The following is a 23,015-nucleotide window of genomic DNA, read 5'->3' on the forward strand; positions in this document are numbered from 1 at the left end:
ACAAAGTAGCAGCTAAAACCCAATCCCTTAAAAGGCTACGTGTGGCCAGGGGGGATGGACAAACCAAGTGCCATCTTGGTGCAACAAAACCCCACCTAAGCCCTCATATCTGCAAATCTGTAAGCCTTTCACAGAAAGCTGAGTTGCAAGTGGGAACGAGTTAGCATTGCCAAGGTAAGTTTTCTTCTAGAACCATACATTGTGAAGACCACCCCAGCATTCCCACAACTGTCAGCCCAAGAAAGGATGTGACAGAGCAGAGGACAGCCACCTGTGCTCCAACAGCAGCAGAGATGGACATGAGCCTGAAGATGGACAGGGATGTGAAGGAAGGGATAGGATGCAAGGCCCTGATGGGAAGAGCAAGAAACCCTTGATCACTAGTCGTCCTGGAGAAGCATCTGGTATCCCCTGCAAGCTCTCTGAAGTAGAAGAGGGTGCCCATGGCAAAACGGACACCTTGAGCCCCAGGAAAAGCGGGCAGTCTTGGTGCGTAAAATGTAAGCTCTTCAAAAGATATTCATTTTTCAACTCCAGAGTCATTGTGGGGCAGGTCTCCTAGACCGTAAAATCATTGCCTCACTTTCATTTTGTACTGCAGGATTCAACGAAGAAGCCAAAACACATTTCAAACCTGGTGGGAAATTGCTTGGGCATCCCTCACCCTGCAGCAGGAATCAGGCACCCCCTCCACACCTCAGAGAAGGGCTGTCAGAGCCACCTGCCTCAGTTCCATTCACTGCCAGTCCCCAGATGCTGATATCTAGTTGAAGATGTCCTGGTCTCTGGGTGCCACTGTCTTCCTCAGTCCAAGCCTTTCTGCTCTCCTCTCCGCCTCAAACCTCAAATCAAGATACCGCTTTTCCTGCTGGGGATTTAGGCTTTGCTCTTTCCTTCTATTTCACAAGAATACTCTGGAACAAAGGGATGTGGGAGAGGCTAATACTCAGACCATCCTTAATCCCTTGCATCCCATGTAGATCTTTAGGGCAAGGTGTGTGAGGACAGAACCACCCCCGTACCCAGCCTCCTCTGTCAGTGGCATCCCCATGCACTGCTATTTCCATGAAGCTGTGCAGCCTTCCTTGGCATAAGCAAGGTTTTCCTCCCCACAAGTAGAGGTCAGAGGCCTGGCGCTCAGAGGAACGGCTTATTGTCAGCCTGCCTGGGGCAGGCAGCGGCCAGCGGGTACTGGGGGGAGAAACGGTTCCCTTTGAAGCACATGGCGCTAAGAGCTTCCCAGTGACCATGGCAACAGGCACAGTGGGTTCCCAGCCTGAGAACCAGAGAGAGCAGCCGTGATTCAAACACAAAACACACACAGGGTCTGAAAAGCAAAGGAAGGCCAGAGGGGCCCGAGTGGCAGGGGAAAGGGGTGTGTGTTGGGGGGGTGGTGAGGGGCAGGCGGCTCTGGCCTGGCAGGAGCTGAACGGCTCCCTGGGAGGAAAATCCGGCCTCTGAAGCTGGGCAGGTTCGCTGGGGGCTTTTCCCTTTTCATTCCTGAGGCTTTCTTCTTGCTCTCTCACTGCCCCTCGGGTCCTATTCAGCACCTCATCAGATCAGTAGAGCCGGGCCTTTGGCTGGCCTGCTGGCAGCGAGGCCTGGAACTAGGGCGGGAGGTGATCAAAGGAACCGCCGCGGTGGCGGGCTCAGGGCCCTCCCCATCTCCACCCTCCCCCTCCCCAAGGTGATCCAGTGGAAGCCACTGGAGGAGGGTGAATAGAGAGGCAGCTTTCCTGTCTGCCTGTGGGTTAGAAGAGACACAAAGCATGGCTTGAAAGGGAGACGAGATACTGGCAGGTCAGACTCCTTTCTGGGACGACTCTGACAGGCAAGCCACCCAGAGTGGTGCCACCGGGCTGCTGAATCTCAACGACAGGAGGTCCCCCTGTGACATTCTGCTTGTGGTTGCGTGCCCCCAAATCCAGGGGATGGAAGAGGCTACACTGCCTCTGTTAACAGAGCCTTTAGGGCCTTGAAAACGGGGAAGCAAAGGCTTTCTGGGGATTTCAACTACCTCCCCCAACCCCACGCCCCGCCCAACGTGATGAGATCTGTTAAGGAGGAAAGAACTCTCAGTTTACAGCTGACTGCCTCTCCTCTTGGGTCAGATAGAATCACACACAGCCTCGACCTCGGGGTAGGTGGGGGGCCTCTGGGCCAGGCCAGTGAAGCTCCCCTTCCGAGCCAGGCCAGCCACTGGCGAGCAGAGCTGGCCTCAGCCCTGACCTGCGCATCCCGGGAAGGCAGTGTTTGGACAGGCCTGTAATTCGAGAAGCCCATTAGGTGCATTCTCCCAGTCTTAGCTTTGTGGGGCTGCCAAAATATTTACTTGACTTCTTAACTCTAAATCTCCGAAACACACCTGGATCGCCTAAAACAGGCAATTTTCTTATTTTCTCTTAGTCACAGGAGAGAACCCCGTCTAGGCAGAGACGACAGTTGTGTGAGGGGTGGAAGCGGGGATGTGTGTGGGGGGGGAAGACGGCGGTAAGAGGTTCAGCTGTGCAGCATCTGTAACTCAGTCACTGTTTTTTTTTTGTTGTTGTTGTTGTTGTTTGTCTTAAAAAATTTACCATTTTAACACATTTTTCTAGAGTCCCCTTTACATTTTTAGTGATTTGAGAGGCAGGCAGACAGATTGTGTGAGTGAGCACCCCTATGGGCTGATTTGCAACAGTCCCTGGCTGGGGCTAAGTCAGACACTCCACCTAAGTTCTCCTGTGTGGGTGGCAGGGATTTGACTACTGGAGTTATCACCCTGCATCCCAAGGTCTGCATTTACAGGAAACAGGCGTTGGGAGCCAGTGCAGGGAATCGAACCCAGGCATTCTGATGTAGATGTGGGCATCTTGGACACAAGGCCAAATGTCTGCCCCTCAGCCACTTCCTAATAGATACATGTGGGCGGGGGGTGTATACTGGATTTTTTAATGTGTGTGTTTAGTAGAGTAGAGGGTGGTGTGCTATAGGGCAGTGTGGACAAGTTAAAAGGCAATCCTATAGAGAATCCTTCTGCAAAGTGAATGGTTTCTATTCTGACCTTTGGGGAAGAGTTGACTTCCATGGCAAGCCAAAAATGTTGTGGCTGTCAGTTCTGCCTTCACGTCTTTTCCATGACTGTGGTATGCAAGCCAAGTACGCTGTCCTATCAGTGTGGAGCGACTGAAGAAAGTGTAACAGGAAAAATGGGGTGCTGGGGACAACAAATGCAATCTGAAGTGCTCTGGATGAATTTCAGATGCTAGGAAAGAACCAGAAATAACCTGAGGTGGCTTCTTTTTTTTTTTTTTTTCTTTTTTTTGGTCTTTTCCTTGGTGCTTCCAGTGTTAGGAGAAAGAGGTTAGGAAAATGGCTTTGCGGCCTGGTAGGCATGAAGTCACTGCACAACCATCTCTTGCCATCATGTGCCCCTGTCTGTCAGCTCCCTTTTCTGCTGAGCACTTCCAGAAGCACACGCTTGCCAGGTCTGTGCGGCCTGCAGTCAGACCTTCCACACGGGCTGTGGTTTAGGGGTAGACCTCCACACAAGGTCTCCTCTGCCCTGTCTGTTGGTGCTGTACATCAGAGCACAGAACCTTGGGTAATGATCCCAACCCAGCCCCAGGGGGTGGGCAGGGACACCCACACGCTCTTCTTGTGAACATAGGCCCGGCCATCGGTGAGGGGGTAACTGTTTTCAATCTAGTGCTCATCAGCAAACCTGATGAGAAAAAACGACTTTGGAAACACTTCTAGGAGCTTGAACATTCTAAAGCGGCATCTTGTGGCTGTTCTCCTTTGAAAGGCACTGAGAGAACAGTAGGGTGGGTGGCTGACTGACAGCTGTCAAGTGCCTACGTGCCTTCTGTCGTGTTAGGCTTTAAAACAGCACCTCTATTTCCTTCACTTGGATGTGTTACCATTTTGTCTCCCCTTATTGAGACCTGCTGGGTTATAACTTCAGGCCCCCAAGAAGCTGGGTCTCCTAAAGTTGGTCTGCAGTAGCATCTGTCAGTCAGACTTATCCAAAACCAGAGTCTTTTGGGCTACAAAGGATACTATCAAGAAGGTCTTTTTGACAACCCACAGAATGGGAGAAAACATTTGCTAATTTTGTTCTCTAATAAGAGATAACTTAGAAATGAAAACCTGTACCCATACAATCCTTGTTCACAAGTGATCACAGCACTTACTACAAAAAGAGGAAACAACTGGTACGTAAAACATGGCATATCCATCCAATGCAATATTATCCAGCAGCAGTAAAAAATAGAGCCGAGGGAGTAACTACTGCATGCTACAACATGGATGAACCCTGAAAGCCTTTCTCCAGGCAAGAAAAACCACACACAGAACACCATATTTTGGATGATTCTATTTACAAGAATGTCAGGAATAGGCAAATTCAGAGACAGAAAATGGGTAAGTGGTTGTATAAGGTTGGAGGGTAGATAGAAAAGCAGGTGAAAGGGTTTGATCACTATGAGGTAAAGGGTTTCTTTCAGGGGTAATGACAATGTTATATTCATGTTAAGGGAACTTGTTATCTAGAGGATGTGTAAATAACATGGTTTGGGGGGAGCTTGGCACAGTGGGTTCAGCTTCTCCTATGATGCCCACATCTCACAGCAGAGAGCAAGTTTGAATCCTGGCTGCTCTGCTTTGAATGCAGCTTCCTGAAAATGCTCCTGGGAGGACAACAGATGAAGTACCAAGTGGTGGCCTCCCTGCCACCCACGTGGGAGATGCAGATGGGGTTCTGACTCAGGTGGATGTCTGAGGAGTGAACCAGTGGATGGGAGAGTGCACTGGCTCCCTCCCTGCTTTCCTCCCGTCCTTCTTCTCCCATCCTCTTTATGTCACTCTGCTAAAAATATTTTTTTGATTGTGGTGATGCTGAACAAATCTGTGAATATACTAAATATCACTGTATATGTTTAAAGGAAAAAAAAAAGGATAGGCATTGTGGCCAGTGAATTAAGAAGCTGTCTGTGGCTCTGGAGCCAGTGTCCCATAAAGGAACATGAGTTCATGTTCCAGCTACTCTGTTTCTGACACAGCTATATGCTAGTGTGCCTGGGAGAGGCAGCAGAAGACGGCCCAAGACTTGGTTCCCTGCCACCTGAAGGACCTGGATGGAGTTCCAGGCTCCTGATTTGTGCCTGACCCACACCTGGGTGTGGTTGGTCATTTTGGGGGTGAAATGGCAGATGGAAGCTCCTTCCATCTTTGTACCTTTCAGATAAATAAATAACAATTTAAAAATTCTACCCTCACCCCCCTTTAAAAAAATAAACCTCACATAGGAACAATCTGGTCAGTAGTGCTTTCTGTTCTGTTCCTATTCAGAGTCCAACTGTCTGGAATATTTCCAGATCAGAAACGGGCAAAAACAAACAAAAACAAGACACACACAAAACTTAAGTAGCGAAGAAACAATCTTGGGTAATCTAAAGTTGAAATAGGTTCTGTGATTGATTTTAACGAAAATGTCACCTTTCCAATATTTAAAAATATTTAAAAAGGACTGTGGCATAGCAGAGTAATAAGTTTCTATATGCAGTGCCAGTATGCCATGCGGATACTGATTCATGTCCTGGCTGCTCCACTTCTGATCCAGTTCCCTGCTTATGACCTGGGAAAATAGCTGAGGATGTCCTAAGTTCTTGGGACCCTGCACACACATCTGTAAGGAGCTCCTGGTTTTGGACTGGCTCAACTCTGGTTGTGCGGCGATTTGGAGAGTAAACTTACGGATGGAAGATCTCTCTATAAATCTGCTTTCCCAATAAAATACATAAATCTTATAAAAAGAATCACCAAAGCAGAACAGTTCCCTTCACCTAGTGTCAGATATGACACGGTGCTTTTGGAAAGGAAACAAACACAGAAGGCAAAGCCATGAGGTGAAATGCCATTTGTCTGGGGTCTGAGCAAGCCTTGTGACCAAGGTGAATGGACAGGCTCTTTGCCAGGTCCCCAGTTCCTCCTGTCTCTGTACCTAGTGGCTATCTATGCCCAGATGATGGGCAAGGCATGCAGGTAGACTATGGAAGACAGACACAATCAATGCCCAAGCTTTCCAGGGCCACAGCAGATCAGATACTAAACCACAGGTGATCATGGCCAAGCCAGCCCAATATCCAAAGAGCCCATGGACACAGTCTGACACAACTGGTTCACCATAGATGCAAGGGCAGGCATGCATGAGGGGCCTGTATCTGAGACAGGAGGAGACCTCCAGACTTTACGTGCAGGTGCGTGAGAGCCACTAGTCAAATAATTTGGTACTAGTACTTTAGGGACCACAAGGGGTAACACATAAGCTTCCAACTCCTTTTAGTTTTCAAAATGGGCCTCTTGGAAATCAAGTGCAGGAGCTAGTTCTCATGAGCTTTCCAGCCCTTGTTCTGAGATGGATGGGGAGGTGGCAGGCAGGAGTGTACTGAGCCAGGCCTCCCTCAGTCCTGGGTGGCAGCTGGCTGCCTGTGACTTGGACTGGCAAGCACATTATTTGTTCTGTTCATTACTCTGTCTTCAAAACTCTCCTAAGCCCTTCAGAGGATTTCAAGTGAAGGTTTCAGTTAGCCTTTTACAGTTGAAAACTGTCTCTGATGAGGGACAAAGGAAATAAGTACTGTGACTAACGTAGACCTTTAAACCATGAGATTCTTGGGAAGATTTAACTGCAAATTAAAACACCAATTTTTAAATTTATTTGTAAATTGGGATTCCTTCTGACATAGGACCTCAGCAGAATTGTGGTATTCCTTGAGTTTTTCCACTGACGCCAGGTTGGTCTTATCTTCTCCATCTGATTTTGCGTGCTTAAGTTCTTTTCTCATTCTTCTTTTTAACCAAACACGGGAGATATTTACCCAAATATTCCTGAAAATGAATTTAAAGAGTCTTCCAAACTTCTTTCTCATATACTATACATACTATATACTATACTATATACAAACTTCTTTCTCAACAAGAAATCCACATTAACTCTAGAGAGTTAATCTTGTTAGTATATGTTTAGGACAGGGATAAAATTGAAATGTATTGAGTATTCCCATAGTTCAAGAACTTGAAACTCACTATTTTTAAAATCACCACAATTTTCTTGAAGGGCTGGGATACAGAGAAGCAGATGTTAAGTTTACAGGACCACGAATACAACTGTCACCTGCCTGGACACTCTTCAGCTTCACAACCCGGTTTGTCGTATCTACACACAGAAACCAACACCATTTATTCACCAGGATCTATCATGATAAAGGATGGCATGGGACAGAGAAAGGAATGAAAGAGGAAGGAATACCATTTAAGGTCTTTTGAGGGGAAGAAAATTTCTGTTACGACAAAACGGAATTTTCCTACCTCAATAATTGGGACCAGATTATTTAAGAAAATTTAGTCACTTGACAAATTGCATGCACTGTATATCTGTGTGGCTAGATTACTCTTTGTGGGGGGGTCGTCCTATGCACCTGGCCTCACTCACCAGAAGTTAGCAGTATACCACCCACCCACTTCCCACCTTTTTTTTTTCCTAAGAATTATTTATTTGAAAGACAGAATGACAGAGTCAGTGAGAGAGAGAGATATCATCTATCTGTGGGTTCACTCCCCCAAATGGCCGCAACAGTTGGGGTTGGGCCAAGCTGAAAATATGAGCCTGGTTCTAACATCTAGGTACTCAAGTGGGTGGCAAGGGCCCACATACTTGGACCAGTTTTTGCTGCCTCTCCAGGTGCATTAGCGGGAGGTGGATGAAACACAGCAGCTTGGACTCCAACTGACACTCTAATATGGGATGCTGGCATTGCAAACAGCAGCTTATCTTGCTGTGCCACGAAGCTGGCTCTTCAACGTTTTTGTCAGAAGGTTAAAAATATCTCCAGAAATTGCCAAATGTCTGTTGTGAGATTTGGTTTGCCCCTGGATGAGTAACACTGCAATGAGAGAACCCTAGAAGGTATGATGCAGGTATTTGTCCCAGGCAGTTACATATGTGCTTCCAGGGATACCAAAGCAATGAGCTGTTGTCATGGTGCACTGTGTCAAGGTATGTGACAGAGACCTACTGGCTTTGCTGAAGGAGCAGCTGCCTCTGTGATCCTGGAACAGCTGGCTGCCTTCTTCCTTTTCCCTTCTCAACTTAGACGCAGGATTTCAATTCTGCCATTCCTCCTGAGATGAATGTTAAGGTGGGCTTAGGGCAAATACCAGGGTATACTCAGGTACCCTTACCTATGGTCAAATCCCAAATGAGAACAGCATAATGAGGTATGAAAGATTCCTCTCCTTACAATGCCTACACAGCTCATAAACAACTCTGCACTTTACCAGGTTCCTATAGGACCCCATCTCAAGGAAAAACCCAGCCAGATACATTCTGCTCTAGGAGGCCAAGGGGGAAGGTTATATCCCAATTCAAGCAGCAAAGACATTAAGAGCTATTCCCACTAACTTTATAAAAGGGTTTTCCCAGGTTAGTCAAGTTCTATGAGGTAATTTGACAGAAGGAACACCAATGCCAGGGTGAGAGAAAATAATTTCCTCCTTCTCAAAAAGTATTAAGAATATCAAAGATCTTCAGTTGTAGCCACTGATAGTTGAATGTGTTAGCTGTGGATATTTGCTGCATTATGAATTAAAGCTGAGCATTTTTTAAATCACAATATGCCAGTGCACTATTTGATTACCAGGGTTATGGTGTCACCTCACCTCGGTATCAATGCTTCTGGAGAACTCCCCTACACTCCTGTGACAGAAGGAAAAGGGGAAAAAGCAATGCCATTATACTAATATTTAAAGAGAATGGCTTTGATCTTATGAGGTTCCCTAACAAAGATCAAGAGGAGCTTGATGGGCAGTGTGGGTGGGTATAACAGCTGCGCTTGGAGAACTGCAATCTTAGACTGTTCCCCAATTCCCTAATTTTATCAGCTCTGATTTTTTATCAGCTCTGATTTGGCAAACCCGTTCATCATGAGGCAGCTGTCCCTCTCCTGAACTGTTTTTGAGTTCTTTGTTCCTTTTAAGAACCAACTGTTCAGGCCTGGCATGATAGCTTAATGGATAAAGTCTTCACCTTGCAAGCACAGGGATCCCATGTGGGCAACGGTTCTAATTCCAGCAGCCCTACTTCCCATCCAGCACCCTGTTTGTTGCCTGGGATAGCAATGGAGGACGGCCCAAAGCCTTGGGACCCTGCACCTGTGTGGGAGACCCACAACAGGGCTGGCTTTGGATCAGCTCAGCTCCGGCCATTGTGACCACTTGGGGAGTTAATCAATGGACAGAAGGTCTTCCTCTCTCTCTTCCTCTCTGTATATCTAACTTTCTAATAAAAGTAAAATAAATCTTAAAAAAAAAAAAGGGAGGGGGCCGGTGCGATACTGTAGTGGTTAAAGTCCTTGCCTTGCACACCCAGGTTCCCATATGGTCGCCGGTTCTAATCCCAGCAGTCCTGCTTCCCATCCAGCTCCTTGCTTGTGGCCTGGGACAGTGGTGGAGAACGGCCCAAAGCCTTGGGACCCTGCACTCGTGTGGGAGACCCGGAAAAGCTCCTAGCTCCTGGCTTCGGACTGACTCAGCTCCACCGCTGTGGCCACTTGGGGAGTAAACCATTGGACAGAAGATCTTTCTCTCCGTTTCTCTTCCACTCTGTATATCCGCCTTTCAATAAAAATAAATAAATCTTTAAAAAAAAAAAAAAAAAGAACCAACTGCTGCCCTTCAAAGGGATTGCACAACAGCTTCTGGTTGACATTTGATGAAGAAACTCAAATTTATCTTTGGATTTCGGTTGGATGCATATCCCTGTCTTCCACTAGGTCATACAGGATACCAACCATAGCCTGTCTCTAGTCCACCCTCACCCCTTTTCCAAATCCTCCATTTTGAGTGTAGTGCTGTGAATGGGTAAGAGATGTTTCTGGTACGCAGCATGCTGTGCAGGGGAGGATAGGGCCCTGCCACACCACACTACGCTGATGACCTTGATCATTCTACTTTCCGTTCCTGGGACCTGATTCCCTAAGTGCCATTCTGACGGTGAGAACAAACCATACACACACTCTCTGCTTTACACATTGTAACTACCAGAGCTTGCAGGGCTTAAGGCTTACATTGGGATGTCAGTCCCCATGAATCTCATGTTTAAACCTACACATTAACCACTGTGTGGGTCTCTTTTCCCCAAACCATTCCAAGAAATCAAAGCTTCTTTTGAGCCTGTTTTTTGGTTTCTGATTATTTTGTGTAGCAGGGTCTTTATTTTTCTTTGTGAAGAAGCCATCAAGACACCCTGAGTGCTGGATGTGGGTGGGCGGGCTGGATGTACGGGTACAGTTCTCTGCCAGCCTCTCACACACACGGGGGATCCCGTGCTCATCCACTGAGAGCTGGGATTACAGACCTGCTCTACTGCCTCACCACACAGTAGTCTTCCTTCTCACACTGTGGGTCACACTGCTTTAGAAAAGACACAAGGTGAACATGAGGTGCCCTCAGCCCTTTCACTGGCTTAAGGCTGTTCAAAGCACTAAAGCAAAACAAAACAACAACAACAAAACCAAAGCCTGGATTCACTTAGCTCCCTGAAAAATCCTGTGACTAGTTCAGGTGTGGACGCCGAATGAGCAGTCTTGATATATGGGTGGGTCAGAAGGCTGCAATGGCTCCAGGATACTGAAGAGGCAAAGATCAAACTCCTTAGCCCAAAAGTCACTTCATTTCCCCACAATTTCCAACCCCCCTTGCAGAATCTCCTGCTCCCATCTTTCTTTGTTCTGGGGATTCTTTCTCACCCCTTAACATAACCCCTCTCTGCAATTCCTGACCATTCAGCTTTCTTCTGCCAGCATATTTACTGTGTGTTTGTGGCTGTGTCTGTGTGTGCAGGGCAAGAAGAGGATCTGCTGGACCGAGTCCCAGCTGCATCCTCACTAAACAAACTTGGGATAAGCTGAGGACTTTTCCTACATGATTTGGGTGGCTGTGGGGGCCTGCTCAGCGCTTAGCAACCCAGTACTGGCCTCCATAGCTCTCTTCTGGAGAACACATCTTCCTCCTACTCGTCATGAACAGCAAGGGCAGTGAGGACAGCAAGGGAAGGGCTGGCTAAGTTTCAGTGTGTTCCAGTCCCATAGCCCAGCTGGTCAGTCTGCAATGAGCATGAGATGTAAGATAGGCCAATGAAATTCCTTCTCTGGGATCTTTTAGACTTAATACAAAGAGATGCTTGGGCTCAGAAATAAAATGGAGGTGGGGGGAGTGTCTGTGTCTCCCACCAAGTCAAGGGGTGAAATAAAGCAGACCCACTGAGAAGATGTTGGAGGGAGCTGGAGTACCCTGCCCTGGGTCCCAGGACACAGCATACAATCCTAAGAGCAAACTCCCTTTCGTGTCTATGGGGAGGTTTTGGAATGGCAGGGCTGGCACCAACATCCTGGCACAAACATCCAGGGCTGCTGAAGAACACTCAATTTTTATCCAGAAAAACTGGCAAAGATAAAAGGAGACCAGGAGGGGAAAAAAATGTTGGAGAAGCAGTTGAGTGTTCTTATTTCAGATTTGGGGTCCTGTGAGCTGTCTGCTCTTTGGCTCTGCAGACAGCCTCTCTGGGACTCCTCTTCCTTAGCATGACAAGTCCTCACGGATGAGTCAGAATCCACAGGAGATGCTGCAAATAGGGCTGGTGGTGCATGGCAAGCACCATGGCTCATGTGGTCGCTGCTCCTGTGCTCTTGCGCTGCTCATCTGTCATGAGGCAGGCCCCGTGCTAAGTGCCTTCGTATTAATTCACCAGCGAGGGGAGCAAAGCACCGAGTGCTGAAGGAAACTTTACATGCAACTCCTTGCGTTTCTGGTCTTCTGTGTTAACTTTCCCTGGCTGCCCTCTTCAGCAGGATTCCTCAAGGATTCCTCTCAGTCTCACAAGATGCTTAGTAAACAGCAGCTGCACAGAGGGACACCAGGCCAGGGCCATAAGCACAAGACTCCTGTGCTCGGAGGAGGCTGAAGCCCCCCTGACTTCCAACAGCAAGCTGCTTAGAGATGTTGACTCTGTTCCCTCGTGACTTCCTGAGGCTGTCAGGGAGACGCTGAGAATTCCCCACCCTTCCTAAACATACCTAGATATCATGAAACGCTTTTAAATATGATGCAGAAGTTCGAAATATCAGAAGTGCAAAGAATCTAAAACAGTGTCTCCACATAAAACCAGAAAGAGAGGTGCTCAGGCAACTGGGGAGATCCAACTGGTGCCTGGCCTGACCTCCCACACTGGCTACTTCCCTGTGGGGTGCTGCTTGCCCTCACCCCAACTCTGGCTTCTCAGCTGTCTTCTCGTCTGTGCTATGGAGCTGGGAAGATGAGAAGGGGGTGGGGCCATAAATCACTTTTCTCTCAGGAGTTTATAGTGCTCTTTTCTGGGGAGTTCAAAAGCAGTTGGTAATAAACTCAGGTGATGAGTTTATGTCTTTTGCTTTTAAAATGAAACTTTATTTGAACTCCTGGAGAGGCATTTGTGCTTTTTTTTTTTTTTTTTTAATGTAAGACATTCCTTTCCTACTTCAAGGTTTCGCCCTGGGGCTTTTTCAGGAGGCGGGTGGCTGGCAGGGGTAGCTGATGGGAGGAGGTGGGGAGGGGCGGCGGTCTGTGTCCAGCCCTCCCTTGTGCCCGCTGGATTAGCTGACAGAGTCCTCCTCTCCAAGGTTTTCTACAAGTTTCAACGTGCATGGACCGGGCCGAGTCCCCTACACCCCCTCTCCCGCCACACTGGCCAGTCTGCAGTTTCCTCTGCTGCCACCTCTGCCCATCTCCTTCGCCGCCTACCTCTTCTTGCCATGGTCACCAAGGGCAGAAATGGGTGGAAAATCTGCAGGGCCCGAGACTGCCACCTTGCATTCCTCCCCTTGGTATTTTGTTCCTACACTTGCGGGTCAAATAGGTGGGAAAAAGGAAAAAAAAAAAACCCACAGCCAACAACGTTAATGAGAAGTGAATCTGGGAGCAACCCCACTTGACGAAGATGACAGAGGGAGCAGGGGTGGAGGGGCTGGCCTGACTCATGGCACCTCCTACACTGACCCAGGTTTTAAACAAACGTGAAGCTGTCTTCCTCTGTCTGGTCCAAGCTTCCCCCCCAACCCCACTAATGATTTTATGCAGTCAAGTCTAAGCCAAACTGTAATAAGTAGCCACATGTGAGTACTGCTTCGCCACCCCTCTGCCTGTCCAAACAGAAACAGGTGGGGGCTGCTTGCTGCTTGCAGGCAGGCATGGCCGCATGCCCGCCTCCCAGGCTCCACGCATCCACTTGCTGTTGGGTGAATGAATAAGCACATGAAGTGTTTAATGATTCAATATATGTCTAAGGGCTGGATTCCCACCCTCTTGGCTTCACAGGACAGCAGGCCAAGCCATACAGGACTCTCCAAGCAAAACTACCACACGGCTATTCCCGGCGGAGGAGCAAACAGTTGGCTTCTTTGAGTGACGTCAACAGGCACTCCCACCCTTAAACCAGTGGGAGAAACCTACGGTGACCCTGTGAGCTGTTTCAACCCGTTTATAGGTGCAAGAGATACAAAGACAGAGGCGATGCCAGACTGGGGTGAGACAAATGAAGTCAAGTTGCTGAGCCCAACATAGCAGCAGCTGAAGGGGTATGGGTGGAAATATTCTGTGAGGAGAGCGATGCCTACAAGGAAGCAGTGTTCCCATCCTTTTGGACCCAGCTGGCATTTCCTCTGGGAAAACACACCAAACAACTGTCCTCCACGGGCTTGCTGCTCTCCACCCATCACCAAGCAGCTCTGGCCAAGTGCTTCAACGATGAAGTGTCGGGGCCTGAGTCACTGAAAACACCTTAATTCAGTTCTCTGAACTGCAAACCAAATAGGCATTAAATAATTCCTGTGGGTTTTCCTCCCTCCACCAATAAAAGCGCTGGAGAACTTGACAAATGCCCTGGCGCTACTCACAGGATGAGCAGGGATGCAAAAAGCTCCAAATAGATGAGACCTGAGGGTTTGTGGAGCCATAGGAGATCCTAGCAGGAGTTTTGAATGTGGAAAAAACTCCCCCCACTCGCCCCCATCTCCTCTCCCAATGGCTTTCCCACGGGAGCCCTTGGAGGTTAGAAACCAGTGGGAGTTCAATTTTTTTTCTTTTGCCCCTTCAGCTGTTTTCCCACCTCAGTCCCTAGACCAGCAGCTCTTGAGCATGGCAAACACACTCAGGCAAGAATACTATCCTTGGGAGGTACCTACCTTCCCTCCAGGCAAACATTCAAATAACTTTCTTGGCAACTTTCCTTTTTACAAAATGATCAAGTTTAGAACAGGTTGTTACCTGTCATATTTTAAGATCCTCCATGGATAGCTTTCCCACGTAAATTTATTTCAATCCTATTGCTGTACTCAGAAGTCATGTTAACCTTCTTGGCTCACAGAGCCTTCCTCCTCACTTCTGAGTTGACAACAGTCGGTGGTGGCCACAGGTTTTGAGGCTTATTCTCATGTGCAGCCAAGTCGTCTCATCTCCCCTCACCTCCTAACCGCTCCATGAGGTAAGTTCTAATACAGGACCATAATTGCTGTCTGCCAGTCCACAACCAAAAAAGCTCTGAAACCCAGAAGTTTCCCCACAACTTCCTTGGCAGCAAATCCCAAGGGCCCTGCCTCATCTGGAGGTGGAGCTCCCCTGACCCAGCAGGAGACCACAAGGACTGCAGTCACCCCATCAAATACTCATGTTCATGGGGTTTGCTCTGCAGACCTGGACCTGGCTGGTCACCTGGTGTCACTTGGATCCTCTGGAGGTTACTTAACAGGAAATACATATACCTTCACACCTCGTTCCAAACTCTCCAAATCACACAATGCTGAAACCTCCGGCCCACATGGTTAGGAAACACCATTATCTACCCTTGATAGGAAGCAACTTGCCCAAGGGTGCACACAGTGGCACTGACTCCGGGGGGGGGGGGGGGGAGGAGAGTTATCAGTCTCCTTCACGGTCCAAGCTCACGAGGATTCTGGGAGACCTTGCGTCCTCTGCTCATACCTTCCAGCTGGGAAGGTGCATTGGGCTGGTGTGGCTCTTCCTTATAACTCTTTTAAGAGTTGGAGAAACAAGAGTAGAAGACACCAACCCAAATCATACTGAATTGGGGGTGGGGGTAGGGAGCCTGGTGCTTACCTTGCCCAGCACAGTGAGGCATGGTTTTGGGTCCAGTTCTGGCTGTTCCAACTTCACCACTCCTACCCAGCCATATTCATACAAGTCCTCTTCGTCATTGTTATTACACAGGCCCAGTGGGTGCATCTATAGGAGACAGAATGGAAAGAATGTTTGAACAGGGTGGCATGCATATGTGTTTGACCCACATGGCGCATTTCTCAGACTCTGAGCCAAAAGCACCTTCAAAGCTTAGCAAGTTTTTCAACCCATGGGCAATCCTACTTCAATGCAATGAGCAGAACACTGGGGAAGAACACAACATACCCAGTGCAAAGACACTTTACCAATGCTCTCTTGCTGCTTTGTAAATGGTGCTCATCCAAAGAGAAAACAAGGAAAGAAAGGGGGGGGGAAAGCACGTAGTTCTCAGTAACATTGCTGAGAAATACCACAATTTTTACATGAAGTAGAAGTTACAGAGAAGATTAGCTAGATTAGTAGTCAAAACCCGCTTGGCTTCTAGTTCTTAACAATATCAATCCACTTCAAATGAAGCAAGCGTACCTGGGTACCAAACAACTCAAAGTTCTGATTCGCAGTTCAGTCATGCCCTAGGATCTTTACCAACAGTCTGAGAAGAGGAAATCTTTGTGCACAAGTGTAGTAGCCGACAGCTGTGTGGGCAAAGTTCTTACCAACAGAAGAAATAATGCTTTTTATTCACTGTAAGTTAGAGATACAGGAAACCTCACAATCCACCGTAGACAGAGTACCAGGCCCCGACACTGGATATCAACAAGTATATGCTAATCCAGAAAGGGAGAGTAAATTCTCTTCTGTAGCAAAGGAGACTTTGCAGGTGTGATGCTGGGCTAGAGGTGATAAACCACATGGGCCCTATATAAGGACAGGGGGGTTTTTGAAAGACAAAGTGGGAGGCAGGAGAGCCATGCAGAGCAAGTATGAGGATGGTAGCACACGTTGGAACGACATGCTTTGAGGACGGAGGAGAAGGAATGCAGGCAATCCCTAGTGCCTGGAGGAGACAAGTAAGTGGACCGTCTCCTAGAGCTTCCAGAGAGGATGCCGCCCCACAGAGCCACCTCGTATTGCTAACCTCCAGGATGATAAGAAAACAAATTGGTGTTTTCTAGTCACTAAGTTTGTAGTAACTTGTTACAGCCACAAATAGAAAACACACCCACTTCAGTCTTCACTTGTTTTGCAGAAGGTCAAGACAGTGGCTTTTCCAAGACAACACAACCAGCAAGTGGCACACTCAGGGGTAACCTGGATGCTCAGACTGGGGTCTCCTTCAGAATTAGCTGACTGAGGGGAAACAATTTAATAGATGGGGGTTGGGGAAATGTTTGCAGCTCAAATCCTGTGATGTTCAGCTGCAACCTGAGTTTGTTTCAGGCAGTAAGAGGGAGGTGCTGTGCAGCTGCTGAGCCTCCAGGGAGCTTGGAAGGAACTCAGATCCACCACACCAAAAGAACGGTGGGGGAAGGGGGGACACGTGGCGAGGGTCGCGGGGGGGGGGTGGGAATAAAGCGTTCCTAACTCAGCAAGGAGTTTATCACAAGATGATGTGGAGGGAGGGGAATGATACCAGCCTCATCAGGTGGAAGGGCACAGTCTGCTGAGAAGGCCAGAGAAGGGCTCAAGAATTCGAGAATTAGGACACCCAGTTTCTTAGGCAGGACACGGTACCCTTAACACGTGTATTTAACTGTTGCTTTTAGGCAGTGGTATGAATGGAAACGAGGTGGGGGAAAGGAGAACAAACATGAGAACCCTCTGGCAACTGGGTGGAATGATGGGGAGGGGTGCTGCCCAAGCCTGCGATGTGAGTGAAGGGTGAAGACTGACTGGTGCTGAGCACAGGATTAACCAGGGGAGGACCTGCAAATGGCATGATGCTCATCGTGGGGATTCCAACAACACGAGAACCTTGGATAAGTGTCAGCCTTCATACCCTGAATTTGCCATAAGGACCTACGGAGGTTCCTACAGTGCAATGGCCAGTACAGATTTCCCTCCAGAAGAGAGGGTTCAACTCATTCTAGAATGTTCTACAGCTATTAAATGATGAGGAGCCAGACGTGCCAAGGCTTCTGACTTGAAAGAGGCTGAGCAAGGATGCTAACTCCGTTGTGCCAGGAGCTCAGTAGATTCCCGTTTTGAGGAAAGGGTTCAAGGTCAGGCTCAGACTAGCATGGACAAAGCCATGGCAACTCCTGATTTCGATCCTATTCTATGTTGGCTCGTCCTATTTTTCACCCAGCCATGCAACTTAAGGCTTTCCCAGATGGGTGACTGCTTTTTGTTACTTCTGCATTTACGGGGTTTGGCCAGTGATGAAGGCCTATTTTGGAGAAGCAGAGGTTATTATCCAGGTCTAAAACTTTGTTTCTGTATCAAAACTTGACCGAAGAAATAAGCCAGGCACAAAAGGCCACCTCTCATGCAATTCCATTTACACAAAATGTCCAGAACAGACAAATACATAGAGACAGAAAGCAGAAGAGTGGTTACGGGGGCCACGGGAGTGGGGAATGGGGAGTGACTGCTTCAGGGGTACAGCTCTTCTCTGGTTGGCTAGAACTAGATGGTGATGGTGGTGGTTGCACAACACTGTGAACATCCTAAATGTCTCTGAAACACATGCTGTAGAATGATGAATTTTATATGAATTTGACCATAATAAAAAAAAGTTAAAAAACAAAACCAAAAATAAAAACGCAATACAATCAAGCAATTGTTCTAATAGTTCACTCAGAAATGGCCAAAGAGCCTGCACAGCTTGGTCCTTGGTTAGCACAGCAATTCACAGTGGAAGGAAATAGGATTTCTTCACCTGTGGGTCCAGAACTTAGCAACAGCAGGCCTTCTGGTACCTGTGTCCCACAGGATGAAGAGCAGGCTCTTGCACAAGTCAATAATGCTGTGTGGCACCTCATAGGGACTCAGGATTCCTTTCAGGGAATCCAAGGATTTTAATTTTGCCAACGTGACTGCCTACTGTCTTTTGACTCTATGTCTGCTTTGCATTTAATATGATGGTGCTGTTTCACGAGACAGACTTTGAGAAATGCTAAGTTAGGGATGGCACATATACACACATGACAGAGTAAACTTATAGCAAATGTGCCAACACACAGCTGATTGGTCTCCCAGGCTGAACTGAACATTTGGGATGCAAAGAATTAAGGAGAGGGTCACTTCTTGGCCTTTTGGCTAAGATCAAGTACAGAATTAAGGCCAGGGTAAGAGGACACGGAGGGAAAGTCGAGGGTGTGATGGATGCAGAGAGTGAAAGGAGTCAGGGCAGGGGAGGAATAGGAACTGGAAGCGACAGAAACCGTGGCTGAGGCCTAACCTATTACAACCACAGTGAGGAGGATGCAGGCCTGAGCAGAGCACAAGGCCATCAAAGAGTCATGTGGAAAGCAGGTCACCAGGAATGCAGAAATCACAACTACGTGAGGCTCAACACTCCCTAGGGTCCTGGGGGGGTCTGTCAGCCTAGCACCCTTGCCCATACTTCACACTGGGTTCTCTCTCACCTCCTTGGTGTCTTACTCTCCCACCCTTCAAGACTCCCCTGTGAAGTTTTCCACTGACACTGCGGTGATTATTAGCAGCTTGACATGTCAGCCGTGACAAGGGTGCTGGCTTCTGAACAAGGATCAAAGCCTTAAGAACCAAAAGGAATTTCTCTAAAGTGTCAGTGAGTGCAACTGACTGGTGTGGTTTATTTATTTTATGCAGAGGGTAAAGAATAACTACCAAAATCACTATCCAGGGGGGCATGAAACCCATCCTTCCCACCTCCACCCTGAGTTCCTTACTCCTGCCTACATGTCCAGGTACCCAAACCAGAGCTGAACTGATCTGAAGCCAAGAGCCTGGAGCCTCTTCAGGGTCTCCCATGTAGGTGCAGGGTCCCAAGGCTTTGGGCCATCCTGGACTGCTTTCCCAAGCCACAAGCAGGGAGATGGATGGGAAATGAGGTTGATGTCCACATGGGATCCTGGTGCGTCCAAGGTGAGGACTTTAGCTGCTAGGCTACTACAGCAGGCCCTAAATTCAGTCTTAACTACCACATTTCTTCAGCCCATGTGCCAAATTCTGCATTGTAGGAGTCAGCTCACCCAACGCCAGCATCAGCTTTTAGAAATGCCTGCCATTCCAGGCTTCTGACCATTGGCACTTCAGGGTTCTCTTTCTTCAAGTTCTTCAAGCTAGGAGAGCTCAGGAAAATACTTTATAAACAAACAGACATAGACTGAGGCCCAGCGTGGCACCACAGTGGCTAAAGTCCTGGCCTTATATGCACTGGGATCCCATATGGGCACCAGTTCATGTCCCAGCTACTCCACTTCCCTTCCAGCTCCCTGCTTGTGGCCTGGGAAAGCAGTTGAGGATGGCCCAAAGCCTTGGAACCCTGCACCTATGTGAGAGACCCAGAAGAAGCTCCTGGCTCATGGCTCTGGACTGGCTCAGCTCTGTTGTGGCCACTTAGGAAGTGAACCAGGGATGGAAGATCTTTGTCTCTTCTCCTCTTGTATATCTGCCTTTCTAATAAATTAAATTAAAAAACAGACACAGGCATAATATGTGGATACTGGAAGGCAGCTATGCTCACCACTATGCCACCAACACCTACTAGATGTGGATATTGGTTAGTGAACTGACTTTTGCAAACACACACAGAGAAAACGTGCCACGTCTGGGAAAAGTGAGTATTTTCTCATTAATTAATCATCTATGTATGTAGACACAGTTTATTTAGGCAGAGGGAAGGGGAGAGAGAAAAAGAGGAAGAGAGAAAAGTGAAAGAGGCCTAATCCACTGGTTCATTTCCTAAATGCCTGCAGTGGCTGCGGCGGGGCCAGGATCAGAGCCAGGAATCCAAATCCAGGTTTCCCATATTACCTGAGCCATCACCACTGCCTCCAAGGGTCTGCCTAGGTCAGGAGTCTTAGCTAGGAACCAAACGCAGGGATTTTGGTGTAGGACACAGGCATCTTTACTGGTAGCTAAACACCCACTCCGATCTTCTGTATGTTTATTTATTTTAATCTCACGTAATCCTTAGAGCAAATGCTCTCTAGATGTTGGGATATCAGATGACACACAGACACAGTAAATATGTTGCAGACTATAACTGTGAATAAGCAATTGAGGCAGAATTTAATGGAGTTGACGAAAGTTGTATCATTCAATGACTGAATTCCACTCAAATCAATGACAAACACTCTACCTAAGGATCAGAGAGGAAGAAACACACTTGGAAGCTTCCACAGGGAAAGACTGACAGATTAATAGAGTGCTGGACAAGTCAGAGTACACTCCTTCAGAAAACAGGTTCATGACCATGCTGCTGACATCAAATGTAACAAAGGGTGCCACATCCATAGTCGTGTAAAATTCGCCAAATTTTATTTATTTATTGCCAAATTTAGCTTTATGCTAAAGTTGTCAACATGAAAGCCATCCTTTGGGCCCTCTCAAACCCATGGGTTCCACAACTGTGGATTTAACCATGGGTCAAAAATATCTAAGGGAAAAACAAACAAAAAACCCTGCATGACTACTAACCACATACAGAATTCTTTTTTCGCGCCCCCCCGCCCCCATCATTGATGTTGAGACAATATAGCAAAAAAAAAAAAAAAAAAACAAAAACCCACATTCGCTTTAAATTGTTATTCTAAATCATCTACAGATAAAGTACAGAGAAAGGTACAGGAAGGTTACGTGCAAATACTGTCATCTTACACAAGGAATTTGTGCGTCTTTGGGTGTGAGCGGGGCTTCCCTGGAGGGGCTGTACTTGTGGTGTGGTGAGTGAAGAACTGCTGCCTAGGATGCCAGTGGCATCACAAGTGGGTGTCAGGCGGTGTCTTCTGCTGCTCCACTTCGGATCTGGCTCCTCACCAACGACCTGGGAAAAGCACTGGAAGATGGCTCAAGTGTTTGAGTCCCTTCCATTCCCTACAGGAGACCAGGAACAAGCAACTTGGTTCCTGGCTTTAGTGTGGCCCAATCCTGGCTGTGATGGCCATCTGGGGAGTGAACCAGCAGGTGCATACCTCTCTCCTTTGCTTTTTCTATATAACTTTGAAATAAATCTCTTTATTTTTAAAAGAAGAGCATCCTGGAACTAAACTCATAGATTTGGCAAGGCACAGCTTCAGACCCTTGTCACACAGAAGCTAGCTTGTCACAAAGTCTTAGATTAGCCAGAGGGTATTTAATAATGTCGACATCTAACTCTGTTCGTGCTCTGAAGGCTAAGTCATTGAAGACACTTCAATGTATAATTTTAAACCTAATATGCTTGAATATTTATGGTGCACATAAGCATTTACAAATACATTGGGGCTGGTGTTGTGGTACGCTAATTAGGCTGCTGCTTTTAACACTGGCATCCCATATAAGCACAGGTTCAGGTCCTGGCTGCTTTACTTCTGATCCACCTCCCTGCTAATGCACCTGGGGAAGAATCAGACAACTCAAGTACTTCGGTTCCTGTCACCTCTGTGGAAGACCCAGATGAAGGTCTTGGCTCCTGGCTCTCACCTGGCCCAGCCCTGGTCACTGTGGCTACTTCATGTGAACCAGCAGATAGAAGGTCTGTCTGTCTTTCCCTCTCTCTCTCTCTCTGTAACTCTGGCTTTTTCAAATAAATAAATTTATACTTAGAATTGCATGTATTTCTGAGCTAGCTGTATAAAAATGGGTTGCAGGGTTTACTGCATCAGATGCTTGATTTTTCAGACTTTTTTTTTTTTACTTTACTGAAACACAGAGTAGAAAGTCTAGAATGGAACTCAACAAAGACTCTACTGATCACAGGATACTAAAATAAGAGAATCCTGAAATGAGAAGATAATCAACACTCTGTGATAGATCCAAAGAAGGACTTGATGCAAATAATGCAGAAGCATGTTTCAAAACATATCCTAAGGCCAGTTTCATGGTGTAGCAGGTTAAACCATCTTATTGGAGCGCCAGTTTGAATCCCAGCTGCTCTGCTTCTGATCCAGCCCTGTTCCTAAGCACCAGGGCAAGCAGCAAAGGATAGCCTTAGCATATGAGCTTCTGCCACCTATGTGGGAGACCCACAAGGAATTCCAGGCTCCTGGCTTCACCCTGGCCCAGCCCCAACTGCTGTGGTCAATTGAGGAACAAACCAACGATGGAAGATCTCTTTTTCTCTGTTACTCTGCTTTTCAAATAATAATAAAAAGGGATATTTGTTTATCTAACAAAAGGAATAAAACATGTCCTGTGTTATGTCCCAGTCTTGTACTACCAGCCCAATTACCTTGAAATACTCAGTATCTTGCTGAAGTTAACTGCAGTAAAAATGCCCCACTAGTCCTTTGTCACAAGTTTCACTTGGCGTCATCATGAAGCTGTGGCTCCAAGATGGGATGGGAAAAGCATGAGCTTTGCAGTCGTACGGTCTTGTGTCTAAATCCTACTCTTGCCTCTCACTTGGGGGAGAGAACTCAATTTCTATAAACTTCCATTTTGTCATTTGTAAAGTGGAGACAACAGCATGTCTTTCAACAAGATGAAACACATCAACCCAGGAACACAGGAACAGCTCAACTGATAGGAAAGCCCTCTCCTTCTCTAGTCTCGCCACGTTCATCTGTACTGTCTGCCTTTGCCAAGAAACACCGCCTTGCAAGACCAGCTTCCATGTGATTTTGTCCATGCAACTCTTGAGTGCACCGGTACAGCTAAGCTGCTTCCACTTCTTTGTTCCCAAATGCGTTGAAGGGTTTCTATCACAGTTCCTTCAGACTCTCCTCTTCCCGCTTCTT

General features: G+C 47.3%; 1 protein-coding gene across 1 annotated transcript in view; it reads right to left on the reverse strand.

Annotated features, from left to right (window-relative positions):
* Positions 1-23,015, reverse strand: part of ZNRF3 (zinc and ring finger 3) — a 141,569-nt gene that overhangs the window by 35,280 nt on the left and 83,274 nt on the right. The window contains exon 2 of the mRNA XM_041003515.1: positions 15,187-15,312. Within this exon, the coding sequence (XP_040859449.1) occupies positions 15,187-15,312 (126 nt within the window). The remainder of the gene's footprint in view (positions 1-15,186; positions 15,313-23,015) is intronic.

Source organism: Ochotona curzoniae, unplaced genomic scaffold (genome assembly GCF_017591425.1).
Source record: "Ochotona curzoniae isolate NIBS_2020 unplaced genomic scaffold, NIBS_Ocur_1.0 scaffold_274, whole genome shotgun sequence".
NCBI lineage: Eukaryota > Metazoa > Chordata > Mammalia > Lagomorpha > Ochotonidae > Ochotona > Ochotona curzoniae.